Source organism: Styela clava, chromosome 10 (genome assembly GCF_964204865.1).
Source record: "Styela clava chromosome 10, kaStyClav1.hap1.2, whole genome shotgun sequence".
NCBI classification, from domain to species: Eukaryota; Metazoa; Chordata; class Ascidiacea; order Stolidobranchia; family Styelidae; genus Styela; species Styela clava.
Window position 1 is genome coordinate 12,489,033 of NC_135259.1, and position 13,076 is coordinate 12,502,108.

Consider the following 13,076-nt stretch of genomic DNA (forward strand, 5'->3'; position numbering starts at 1 on the left):
ACTTAATATACTGTTATTGCATGTATCGGCACAATTCCATAACATCTATTTCGATTGCTGTCTTATATTCGGTGGTTTTGTTACCTTCATACGAAAGTTGACTCTATTTAAGTGAAAAATTGATGACAAACTAAGATTGATCCGATCTATGTAACACTCAAATCTGGATAACACATAAATGACGGACTGATATGCGACGCAGTGATAAGTCGATGTGACTAAAACCAAGCGGTCTAAAATATTAAACCAGAATTCTACCTCTAATGTCTCATTACATGAGGTAATGCAGTTTCAATCACACATCGGTAGGAGCACCTTTGACTAATATTATGGTGACGTACAGTAGACGAATCATCCATGATGAATTCGAACTGACTCTCTTAATCGACAACCTCAATTATACTTCCTTGTCTAAAATCCATGAATATAACTGGGGAAAACCTTGCCTGAACCTTCGAGAACCTACAATCCACAATTGATTAATTTCTAATATAATTACTTATACTGATTAATAATATTGGAAATAATTTGGACTCTAATTTGGCCTAGTTTTGGTGTGTGACGTGGTCTGGCCCACCCCTTCATGCAATTAAAATAAACTTATTCTAATACCATCGTGTCCACGTTGGTCGACCACTTAGCCAAGGTGATTAAATTCGCCCTATATTATATTTTGGTGAATACTACCATTAATTGAGGCAATTTGACTAACATTATTAATTTTTTGAATAATATTGCTTGCCACTAAGTATACTAATCAGCAGGCTCGAAGCTGGGATATCGCGTGACAAGATTTCTTGTCCTGCGTTTATCACATTATGGTTGTTTCCTCGAGCATCGACTTCCTTGTTTACCTCCGTAACATTGTCTAATAAGCAAGGTGCAAAATGTGACTTAACAATAGACGTTTTAGCTGTCGCTCAGACACCTTTGTTACTCAGACAAATTTTCAGGCATAGATTTTCAGAATGAAAAGAATTGTCCGGGGGTCAAAGGCCGGGGAAACATCCATTACTCTCTGCAACTAATATTTCAGAGGTAACAATTCGAACAGATACACAATGTTATATTACAACAAAATTTTGACATGCTATATTCACTACGATTTTAATAAATGTACTTATAGATTCAGAATTGTTAACACGATAATCAAGATATGAATACAACCAATAACACATAAATCAAGAGAAAAATCAAAACAACAATACCAATAAAGAATATTATACAAAAACAGTACCAATTTCTATAAAATTTGGCGTTGAAGAACGAGGTTAAACACTATGCTAATATGACTAGTCTAAGTACCATTTATATGTTGCAAAAAATGTTTGAAATAAGAGTAATTGCATATTATTAACTTGCAATATGTTATGTATCTATCACTAAGTAGGGAAAAAACAAATCATGCAGTTTATGGCAATATGATGATAATATAACACTTTTAGTAGTAACTGTTCCATATGATAAATTTAGTACATATCTAAAGAAATAAATTAAAATATGAGGAATAAATAATAATTCATATTATTAATATATTGGCACTGATATGATTTACAAGAATTTCCAAATCAATTGGTTTAAGCAAAATTTAAAATTAACATTGCATAAAAAGTTTTATTGAAGGATTTTCAGCTACTTCAGGCAATATTTAATACCGTGTTTCCTCAGAAATGAGACTGGGTCTTATTTAAAAAAAATTTCGAAAAATAGCAGTAGGGCTTATTTTGAGAGCTGTCTTTTATTTTCATTTATTAAAAACAAAATTGCAAAGTAGAGAATTATGAAATTTCAAATATACAAATGATGAAAAAGATATCCATTCAATTATAAATAAACTTTTTTTATTAAAAAAAATTTCGCGCTATGGACTACGGTAGGTTTTATTTTAAGAAAAGGGCTTATAAAAAATCATTTTTAAAATTCAGGCTAGGTCTTATTTTCGTGAAAAACACGGTATTTGGACATTGAAACCTTACTATATTTCAAATCACAGAACAACACTTTAATGCTTAACGGATCAATTGGAATTATTCAATATTGAAATCCTCCAACAGTTTGTACAAAATTAAAATTCTCTCTATATATATGAAGACCTTGTTCAAAAAAATATAGCAATTCATAAATTGCAGTTTATGAACAACTTTTTGAAACGAAACAAATGCTTACCTAATCTATAGTAAATTGGGATGAAATAAGGAGTATGATTCAGTTTAATGAGCACCTTGGGAAATATGCACGTCATAAACATGAGGGTGCATGTACCGAGATAAAAAATAACAATTCAATTGAGGAACACTTATTCAAATTTGGCTAGTGTACACTGTCATATGCTGTGCACATTCAGTAAAAGAATAATGGGACAAAAATACATACAATGCACTGTACCGTAAGAGATTAGGTAAGATAAAAAAAATGAAGTATGTAATGCATTTATTCAGAAGCAATATTTTTTATCCATGTTACACATCAAATCACAACGTTCAAAATAAAAAATAGCAATGTTGAAATTTGTTTTTTCCACGATTGACATTGAAATGTTAGCTACCCTGCATAAAATAATGTCTGGCACTTTTACGACTAAATCTCTTTCACATTATAGAAACTGAATTACACAGTACGTATTAATTTACAACTATAAAGACAGATACAAAACTACTTCAGTTTCTTCAAAAACTGGATTATTTTTCTCCGAGCCATTAACCCATATAAATCTAGAAAATGATTTCTTCCGAGTATTGCTCCAGAGGTTACAATACCAGATGTAGCAGCTCCCATTATTCCACAAGTAAATGTATCTTGACCTGTTATCAAATTGTATCATACTTTAACCTTTACCCTCTAGCTAGAGCTTAATATATTAAATTGAGAATAAAAGATTTAAATATGAAGTTAAGGTATATGGCAAACTACCACTGCTTGTCCATTACATATCAAATTGGGAATCAAAACATAAAATATTCAGAAAAATTTAATACAAACAAAATAAGGCATTTTTCTTGTTAAAAATCAGATCATCATCAAGTTTATTTTTTCCAGCCGGTAAAAAAAATCGCACACAAATTACGAGAAAATGATATTTACAGTTTTAATGGGGAAGGGAAGGCCATGGCACACCAAAACTGGTTATTGAGCAGTAACGCCCAAGATTCTATAATAATACCAGATTGAAAATTCTAGATTTTCAAAATTTCTGTTATTGGTAGGAAGTAGGCCTATCATACAAATTTTGCGAATCAGCCAACTAACATCGAATTATTGGAGATAGGATATTACTAGAAATAACCATGTATTAATGAATTAAAGCTCAATGAATGTCCAGAATGTCTGATGATTCAGATTGTTGTTTATACATGACTAGAAATAACCATGTATTAATGAATTAAAGCTCAATGAATGTCCAGAATGTCTGATGATTCAGATTGTTGTTTATACATGTTATTCATAATTTACAAAGCAGTGTTGAGTGGGAGTTCCTGGCAACAAATTGTGAATGAACACATCCAAGTATGAGTCTAACCTGAGTCAATCACTGAGTTAGGTCTACTGGTGGTGATTCATTTAATTTAGATGACTCCAGTCTTCAATAATTATCGGCTCGAGCCCAACTCGAGCTGAGAGAATGATTTGAGTAAGTTTTGAAACTAATAATTCTATTTAGATAAACAAAGTCAATATCAAGGGGGCATGATGACTAGGATAAATATTTCTGCTTAAAATTTTTGTTAATATAAAGTAAATTAAATAGAGATTGGCTATTGAGACTGCCACAACTGTGAGGGTAATATAGGAACATATCGGGAAACACAAAACAATGACCAAAATACACCGTCCAAAGGTATAGTTTTTGTAACAAAATGAATAATTGTCATAGTTAATCCTATACGTCCTGCAATAATAAGTAACTATGAGTTATCATACATTATCCTAGTTTGTCTTACCTGACAAATACAATCCAGGTATCTCTGTCTCAGGACGTAAACCTATTCCTAATTCTGTCTGAAATCTTTTCATTGTGTGATCTATTCCGTAAATATCACCTTTAGGAGATCCAAGATAATATTTATGACTGAGTGGAGTTCCACTATCAATGTATTCTACCTAAAACAATCAATAAAGTCATTATGGACATAGTTAACAGCTGAAATACAGCCTTTATTGTTAGAGAATTTTGCTTCTAAACTTTTCTCCAATATTGTGGCTTTATAAATTACTACATTTGACTCTTTGTAACAAGCATTCGTCAATTTATCACATTCATTGGGCAGAATAGTTTGCATTATTCAACTTTGAAAAGAAAATTAAAATATATTATTTGCTGTAAATAGCTGAAAACTAATTTGCTCAAAGGTTTTCTCAACATCACGAAGACTTCTCAGAGTTAACATATAAAATGTCTATCCCATTTAAAAATGAGACAAATGGCAACTGTTTCTTGAGAGATAGGATTTTATCTTTCATTGCATGAAAAAGAATCCTCTCACCCAAGCTTTGTCGGGCAATAACAGCTTGCAACTAATCATTGCTCCAGTCTAATAGTCGTTATTCATCTGGCCCATACAGCGCCTAAAGTGAGTATTAACTACGGTGACCGTACATTTGAACCCTCGTACATTGGAACCCATGTGTATATCCACGGGTTCAATCTATATGCGGGTGCTAAAACCCATGGGTTAGGGTTAGTGTGGGTTCAACTATCCGAAAAATAAAAAAAATTCCATAGGTGCAATAGCATACAGGTGCAATTGCCATGGGTTCAAATGTACGTGGGTTCAAATGTAATGGAACCATTAACTACTCATACAAGACTAGGGGAGTAGAATAATATAATAATATCAATTTAATAAAGAAAAAGTACTCTTACACCACAGTCACATGTACTGTGCAAAAAACCTTTTTTAAAACCTTAAATTGATTAACCCACCACCAAAGTACATGCGTGGAAGTTTTCAATTTTGTATAAACTTTTGATTGAAAATACTTTTCAAAAGAAATTCAAATCTTACCTTATCTTCTAGTTGTGGATAGATCTCCAAAACTTTTTTCCAAACTTGATCTTGGAATGATTTTTTCAAATCATTATAAACGTTACCTCGTTTCATGACTCTCTCATTTTCCCATTCTTCAAACCACTCCCAGTTCAAAAGTGTAACAATAACACAAACAGATTTCCCTTAAAAAATAATGAAACCAATAAACAACAAGTTAGATATGGCAAATTATATTAGTGTTTGTTAAAATATTAGATTTGCTACTATCCAATAGTTTTGGTTCTTTATTCCATGGTATAAATTCCTTCATGAGTTAAATATTCAATGAAAAGAGCGAAAAGTTGGAAAAAGCAAAAGAAAAAATCACAAGGTTCCCATGAAAAAAAAGAAAGAGCTCAGAAAAACGCTATATCAGCTTTGTTTCTAGGTGGTTTGTAGGCTTGGGGAAATGTTCTTACGCACACACACAATGAAATCGGCTACACTTATTTCCACTCAAGCTCCAGATATCTATTTTTTGCCAATTTTTTCTCTCTTTAAAGTATTCACCAGATTATTGAGATTAGTAATACATTTTTACAATATCCTGTACAGTCGCAGTACCTGCAGCCTTGCTTGAGTCAAACATCAAAATATCTCATAAAAAAAATGTACAAAAGTACAAATCGCCAAAATCTGCTATAAATAATATTCATTCTTTCAACTTCATTGCACAACAAAAACAAACATTTGTAGTAAACTTGTAATACCTGGATGCCTCATTTTCCACGTAGAATCTTTAGCAGAAGGAAATGAAACAAAAGCGATTGGTAAATCAGCATTTGCTGCATCTTCACGTGGCATAGACAAGTATTCTCTCATTGCCCTTTAGAAGTAAGACAATTAATTGCAGGGCTTACCAAGTGCAACTGTGAAATACTAGATGAATAGGTTTTTTTGAACTAGTGTAATCAGAGAATACTTTTTAGGCTACGAGAAACTATAAATAATGATGTACAATGAGATAGCAACTTTTACAGAATTGATTCACTCAAATTGACATAGTGCTGACTGCACATTAGGAATATGCTTGCCAATGCACATCTGATTACACTGCGTGGGTTCGAATCCTGTGTGGTGGATAATTATGCACAAGAGGATGCTGAACCCCTCACCATCGTAGAGTGGTTCACGTAGCCGCTGGTTTGTTACAGCTTCCTCCACCATCAAGTCTATGCGTCTGATAAATCCATTTTATCTGCTTATTCAACAATCAAAAAATAGCGTACTTTTCCCCATTCACATCGCCATACATCCAGTAGTTACAACGTTTCAATCCCAATTCTTCTGTCGTTCCTTTCAATCCAACGAGTGTTTGAAAGCAAGCCAACCCTCTATCAAATTTATCACATATGTTTTCCACACCTTAAAATATCATGAAAAATAGTGATAATACTATTATGTTTGTTATGAGGAAAGTTAGAATTTCATTCATTGTTGTAATATCATAGCAGAGAGTATGTATGTATGTATGTTAATTCGTCTCGTAATAGTGATAAAAAAATAAATGAACGATTACTATTATGTAAGACGGGATGCATGCAAAAGACCGTACTGGCCTAAAACACAAATGTGCGGCATGCACCCTTTTTAACAAATATAAAACAAAAAACATTAGATTAAATATGTATAGTATGGTCCCTTATATAGACAGTTGTGCAAGGTGGGGCAATGGGTCGTTTGGTGTGGAGAAAGTGGTAAGGGTGGAGTATACAAAACTGTTTATACAGGGGAGTTTATAAGACAAGACAATATATATAAATAGTGTAACCACAGCAGATCTGTAAGCAGGGTGCAGACCAAGCAGAAACTTCCCTCAGATTTATCTTGAGGACGATGATTCAAAAAACTTTCAGAATCTTCCAAAATCGCGAACCAGCACTGGTATTTGGTTGACACCTCATTGTCGCTCGAAAAGGTGGCAAGTACATGAGCATCTACCATCTGTGACATTCGACGCTCATAGTCACGCATAGTATAAGTTTCATATTAGTACGGGACAATGACAAACTGGAAAAGTTCCGGTCCTTCCAAATTGAAGAAGCTCATTGCAGCTTGTGCAAAGCATTGTTTAGAGTGAAATACATTTAAATTCATCGCATGAAAAAAATTATTTATTTATTTTCAGTGTTTCTGCATTACTATTGCAACTATTGTATGTACAATAATGTCTTTCTGATATTTATTTGTTTAATATCTATTGACCTCTCCGAACTGGGGGCCTGACCCACAGTGAGTTACGGTTCGTGGTAAAATCTTTTTCCATACTGACTTATGTTGAAACAAAATATCGATCAAATTTGAAAGATTTGGAACCAGTTACAATGTCAAAATAGACCTTATGCTAAGATTCGGTCTCATTAAGCATATCGGTCTCATTATGGGTATTGTAAATTTCATTATTATTATTTTGAATATTCTTTGTACTATTAAATTTTAACTAACTTTTCAATTTAGTTTCTAGGGGTCACAAAAAAATTTGGCCATGATGAAAAAAGTTTGAAAACGCTACTTTAGAATGTGATAAATATAAAATTTCAAACATTCCTTATAAATTCTTCAATTTTGGCATCCTTGAATTTAAATAGCTATATCTCCAATTCAACTAACCATATTTCACAAGTATATCTTTCGGTATCAGGTTTTGATATGTGTTGAAAACACCAGCAGTTGAAACCACAATTTGAGATTTAATTTCATGATCAATTCCATTCTTCGACACACAAACACCTGTTAGAAAAATAATGACAGAATGATCATAAACTTAGTCAACACTACAAAGCCTCTTTCATGACAACAAGAGAAATCACCAAATAACAGTTGGGAATGTGTGGTAATCATACGGAACATTACTGGGATCGACGGTGTGGCGCATCATGCTAAGCATTAGGAATACGCTTGCCACCGCATCTCTGATTACCCTTCATGGGTTCGCAGGTTTGAATCCTGTGGGGATAATATTTTTTACGAGAGAATTGATGGTTCACTTTACCACTGGTCTGTTACGACTTCGTCCATGCATCTGAACCAAACTGGCCAACTAATCCCATACTTAACGTGGACTGGTAACCAGACGAAAGGCCGTGGTTCATCTTTTGATGTCTTATCGACTTCCTCGAGATAAATATGTGAATCCTATCCTATCCTCCTATCCAGTTATGGCTTATTCCATCATAAAAACAAATAACCAGTTGACTTAGCGAATTTGTTAAACTCCCATAATCTGTGACATATTATACATCATAAAACACTTAAATATAATTGACAATAAATTGACTTTTCATTTTGTCTTACCAGTTGCTCGTCCATTTTCGAATATAATTTTACTGACAGGTGCACGAACCAAAACTGCTCCACCACTCCGTACAATTCCAGGTATCATATTGAAAGCTAATTCACTGGAACCACCTCTTGGATAGTAAGCACCGTTATAAAAATGTTTCATCAATATTCCATGCATTAAAAATGGAGCATCAGAAGGAAATGTACCTGAAAAATGATTAAAGTTATAAATCTTTATACAAGGTGAGGTGTGAAACTCATTATAAAACTGAATTTTCTAGACAACATGTAGTACTAGTTATTGAAGTTGGTAGTTATTTTGGACATCGAATAATTTACTATTCTAAAATAATATTTTCAGTTATTAAACATTGAATATTTATTCTTGATCAGATCACGTGCAACATAAAAATTGGAAAATTCGCAATTGCACAAAATATCATATCAGTGATTACCACTTGTACAGGGGCTCATTCAGAGTGTATAGTACAATTAATCTTTGTATTAAAAAATTTCTATGCAAAGCAGCAACAATAAACATAAAAAAACAGATTTTTTTTGACTCACCATAATCACCAAATGCATATCCAAGTACTCCTTTCAATTCTTCATTGTCAGTCAACTCATCCAATATTTGCTTGGCACTGGTTTTAGTCATTTTGTCATATCTGAAAAATATAATGTTGACAACCTAATACTATTAGTTGGTATTAGGAATGGTCATGAGCATATCAGATTCAAGATTCGGAGTTAATCTTCTGAAAATGAGGGCTATACATGAGAGATTTTACTAAATCCTAGAGTTCATCAATCATTATTTGGGTTAAGACTAGTATCTTACCATCACACCTTGATAAAAAATGGGGATTGCTGGTTCGAATTTTGTGGGTAAATATCTAGATTTAAATGACTATTGAATTCCTTGTAACCACAAAATAATAGTTAGTCAATGGACTTGATAGGTCAATGTCCTCCAGGTATTTTGGTATCCTCTAACAGCATAAGTCCATTTGATTCAGAAAATACTAAATCTGACCTATCTAGCCAATCAACAAAATGGTTCAGAGTTTTTGACATAGCTTTTCCATGTAACTGGATCACCAAACTTACTATAAGTTTACTATACAAAATGGCATGATTATGCTGTCATATCAATTTCTTGCACATATTTTACAGTTCAATGTGTTACTTACCTACTATAAAGTAAATTATACAGCCCTGTTTTCATGAGAAAGTTCAATAACCATATGGGAAGCATTTTCATTAGAGCATATCCAACAACAGAATCAGAACTTTGCTGGTAAAAAAAAATTATAATAATTAATGATTTTTCATTAAAGAACCAAAAATGTTGAATGCAATGTTTTCTCTGTGTTGTTTCTTACTAATTGAGATAACGGATGTTTCGATCTACCTCCCAGACGCCACAATTTTTCCTAAATTGAGATATTTACTACCGGTATATCGAATATAAATAATGAATCTTGAATGTCTGAATGTACCGGTATTCAGATTGTTTTGGACATCCTTGGTACTACGCCATCAGAGAGTTCATAAGATAATAAATGAACAACAATAATCAAATATACATGAAATTTTCTTCATTTCAAAAACATCCCAACGTTTTAAGGAAAGCACGTTTAGCTGTTAATTGGCATCTGGGTTTTGGCGTGATCGAGACAAGCCCAAAGGCTAAAGGCGCTAATGGACTCCATTTCGATCGAGAGTAATTACAGATTTTCTGGCGTTAATGAACCAAAAATGTTCGTGACAATTGTCTAACAGTAATGAAAGCCATCCTTTGTTTTAGTATCATAATTATTCAAACAATAATGCAATATATAAAAGCAATCGTAAAACGCTTTCTGTTTGATTTTCTTTGATTTGGTTTTGAATCAATAAAAAACAATAACAATGAATAAATCCTGTATAAGGCTTGAATCAAACGAAGCTCTACAAAAGCACTGAAACAGTCATGAGCATTTTCGGCAGACCCACTTCGCTTAGAAAAAATTGTGCAAGTTTATTACATATTCCTTACAAAATTTAGACATCTTAACTAGGAATTGTCAAAATATTATTAATGATTTTCATATTTCCATTTCAACTATGCCAGCCACCTTTAAATCGTCACTATCCTACCAAAACGAGAATAGTAACTGTGACTGTGTCCCAGTCAATTTCTCAATGAGGACTGCAAAAAATATTTCAGATTAAAAAACTTTTGAAATGGCCATATCTTTATAGTTAAACGTAACTTACTGGGTACATCCTCAATAAAAAGCTGGTTATAGCTAAAGTTCTATTCTGACTAGGGGTTGAACAGCATTACATTGAATACAAATGTTGTAAAATCTCACATTAATCAATTTCACAAACTCAGTAATTGCTTTTTCTTCTTTTGGAAATTGGTTTATCAAATTTTGTTCATATTCACCTTCTCCGGCTTTCATCTTGAATGCTTTTGACGTCCCATCTGTAAAAAAAATAAATAAATAAAACATAGTGCTGTAATACTATTATTTGTGAAAAATCAAAAAAATTTGTAAAAATTCGGTATGCTGCAAAACTACATATTGTGATCTACAATGCGCAGAAAAATAGCTTCGTCAGTTATGTACTGATATCTTAATTTAATTAGGTAATGGCATCATTGTATCTGAAAAGACTGAAAAGACCCTACCCAAACATATAGTGCCAAAAGTTATTTGATATCATTAAATAAATGTGTAAAATAAAAGGAAACTCATAGGGGATAACTTGAATAGTTTTTTGAAAATAAAAGATAAAAAAACGGACATACGGCAGGATGGTAGTAATACTTAATTTAAGTTTTAGGTTTTCTTAAAAAGAAGTAAACTCTATTAAAAAAAAATGATTAAAAAAATTGAACTTCGTTAATTTAACACTGTCATACATGAGAAATAGCTACCCCAGGAGTTATCACATTGTGTGTCACAACACAGTGCGTAATAAGATGATTTTGAGTGCATTGCAAAAAATCAATCCTTTGCTCAAAAATCAAGTTTGAAAAGTTTTGGGAACCATTGAGCTAGCCAAGACGTGTAAAAAAAAGCAGTGTTCCACTGAAATATCTTTTGAATGTTTTTTTTTGTACTCAAGAATAGTCATGCCACAACAAAATATTGGCCACTTATAAAATACAACCACCTTTCATTTTCAACATGATTGTATCAAATTCTTTGTCGGTCATCTCCCATACAAGCTGCCCATCTGTCATTACATCAAATAAAGTATGATTCATCGATCCATCATACATTTCTCCGACATAATGAAGACCTTATAAACAACAAATTGAATGACCATAAGAACAAAAGGAAAAAGATACAGGAAGATATAAAATATAAATATAGAATATATCAATATCATGTTTTGATTATCTGAATTTCAAATTGAACTCTGTCAAAATCAATTTTTTGATCACACCAACTCTACATTGCATCTCCGTTCGTTGATGTAATAAAAAAAATTTTCGAATCACATGCACATTAAAATTATCACCATCTTACCAACATCAAATTCAAATCCTTTTTCTTCATAAGTATGAGTGCTTCCACCAGCTCTGTCATGTTGTTCAAGTACCAAAACCTTTTTTCCTGCCCTTGATAAACAAGCACCACACATCAGACCTCCCATTCCGCTACCAATAATGATTGCATCTGGATCCGTGGGAATTTTTTCAACTTTGAATCCAACTTTCAGGACCTTGTCTCTTTTTGATTGATCAATAACCACTGGATTGGGGGAACGAACGGAGTCATCACAAAATGGATTTTTAGCGAAGTTCTTCCATACTTTCAATGAGTAAAGAAAAGCAATTACAAAGATAGCAATAATAGTTTCTCCAATACCAAATGCCATCTGAATTTATTCCGTAATTCCACACTAAGAAGCAAGTTTCAAGTTTCGATTATATCAGCAATGAAATGACTAGCAGCTTGTCAACAGTATAGGGCAGGAAAGCACAACTAACATGACAAAACAGAAAATCCTGTAAATAATTGAATATAATTATCTATTAAGCAATCAGAAGTGTGAGTAAATAGAATATTTCACATCTCTACTCTGTGAGTAATCATTAACATTGTTGGCAAATAAATCGCACAGACAAGAATGAGAATGAAAATATTCTTTCTGTGGTTTATACCTTTTTGACGATACATCCAACTTTCAATAAATATAATTTGTCAATATATATATGTTTTACTATGATGTAACAAACGCAACTTATTAACGTTTCCATGTATTTTTGAAATAGCTATATTTCCATGACAATTCGTCACAAAACACCTAGGATGCATTTGGCTACTTCTTTAAATGCACTTAGAACATGGGTGTGCAGCCTTTAATATACTGTATCGACCATATTTCGCCATCCTTATTTCAATATCCCCAATATAACTTTTATGTTACCACCACTATAGGGTATAGGTAGACTTTGCAACGAGAAGAAATTGGAATTACTCTTACATACCAAGTTAAACTAAATTAAAAACTCGTTTCACGGCCCGCACACATTTAGCCCACGGCCTGCAGGTTGCACACACCTGACTTAGATTTCAGAATCAATTCATTGTTAAAAATGGGTACTTTCTGCTGAGGTGCACTAAAGGTTGGCCAAAATTGAATAATACCAGAGTCAATATTCAATTTTTCACTGAGAACTGTAGAAACGACACCAAAGGTCATTTTGGGGTAATGTGAAATAAAAGTTTTGGAATATGGCTGGACTATTCTACACAAACA

The 13,076-nt window shown here is 32.7% G+C and overlaps 1 protein-coding gene across 2 annotated transcripts; it reads right to left on the reverse strand.

Annotated features, from left to right (window-relative positions):
* Window positions 1–1,070: 1,070 nt before the first annotated feature.
* Window positions 1,071–12,327, reverse strand: LOC120337475 (all-trans-retinol 13,14-reductase-like). Of its 2 annotated transcripts, XM_039405255.2 has the most exons (12): window positions 11,840–12,325; window positions 11,481–11,609; window positions 10,670–10,785; window positions 9,503–9,606; window positions 8,877–8,977; window positions 8,322–8,516; window positions 7,638–7,757; window positions 6,257–6,392; window positions 5,738–5,853; window positions 5,004–5,170; window positions 3,939–4,098; window positions 1,071–2,801 (listed from the first exon to the last, which is right to left on the reverse strand). In XM_039405255.2, exons 1-12 carry the CDS (start codon window positions 12,189–12,191, stop codon window positions 2,653–2,655), a joined length of 1,845 nt encoding a protein of 614 aa, XP_039261189.2. In that variant the 5' UTR covers window positions 12,192–12,325; the 3' UTR covers window positions 1,071–2,652. The 2 variants fall into 2 exon arrangements, with proteins under 2 accessions (XP_039261189.2, XP_039261191.2); XM_039405257.2 differs by lacking the exon at window positions 11,481–11,609 and having other exon boundaries at window positions 11,840–12,327.
* Between the last annotated feature and the right edge of the window lie 749 nt (window positions 12,328–13,076).

Excerpts from the sequence above, each read along its gene's own strand:
- LOC120337475 (XM_039405255.2), bottom strand. The coding sequence starts at position 12,191 with ATGGCATTTGGTATTGGAGAAACTATTATTGCTATCTTTGTAATTGCT. Across the intron at positions 9,607-10,669 it reads AGTTTGTGAAATTGATTAAT|CAAAGTTCTGATTCTGTTGT; the intron begins GTGAGATTTTAC and ends TTTTTTTACCAG. Across the intron at positions 5,171-5,737 it reads GTGGAAAATGAGGCATCCAG|GGAAATCTGTTTGTGTTATT; the intron begins GTATTACAAGTT and ends TTATTTTTTAAG.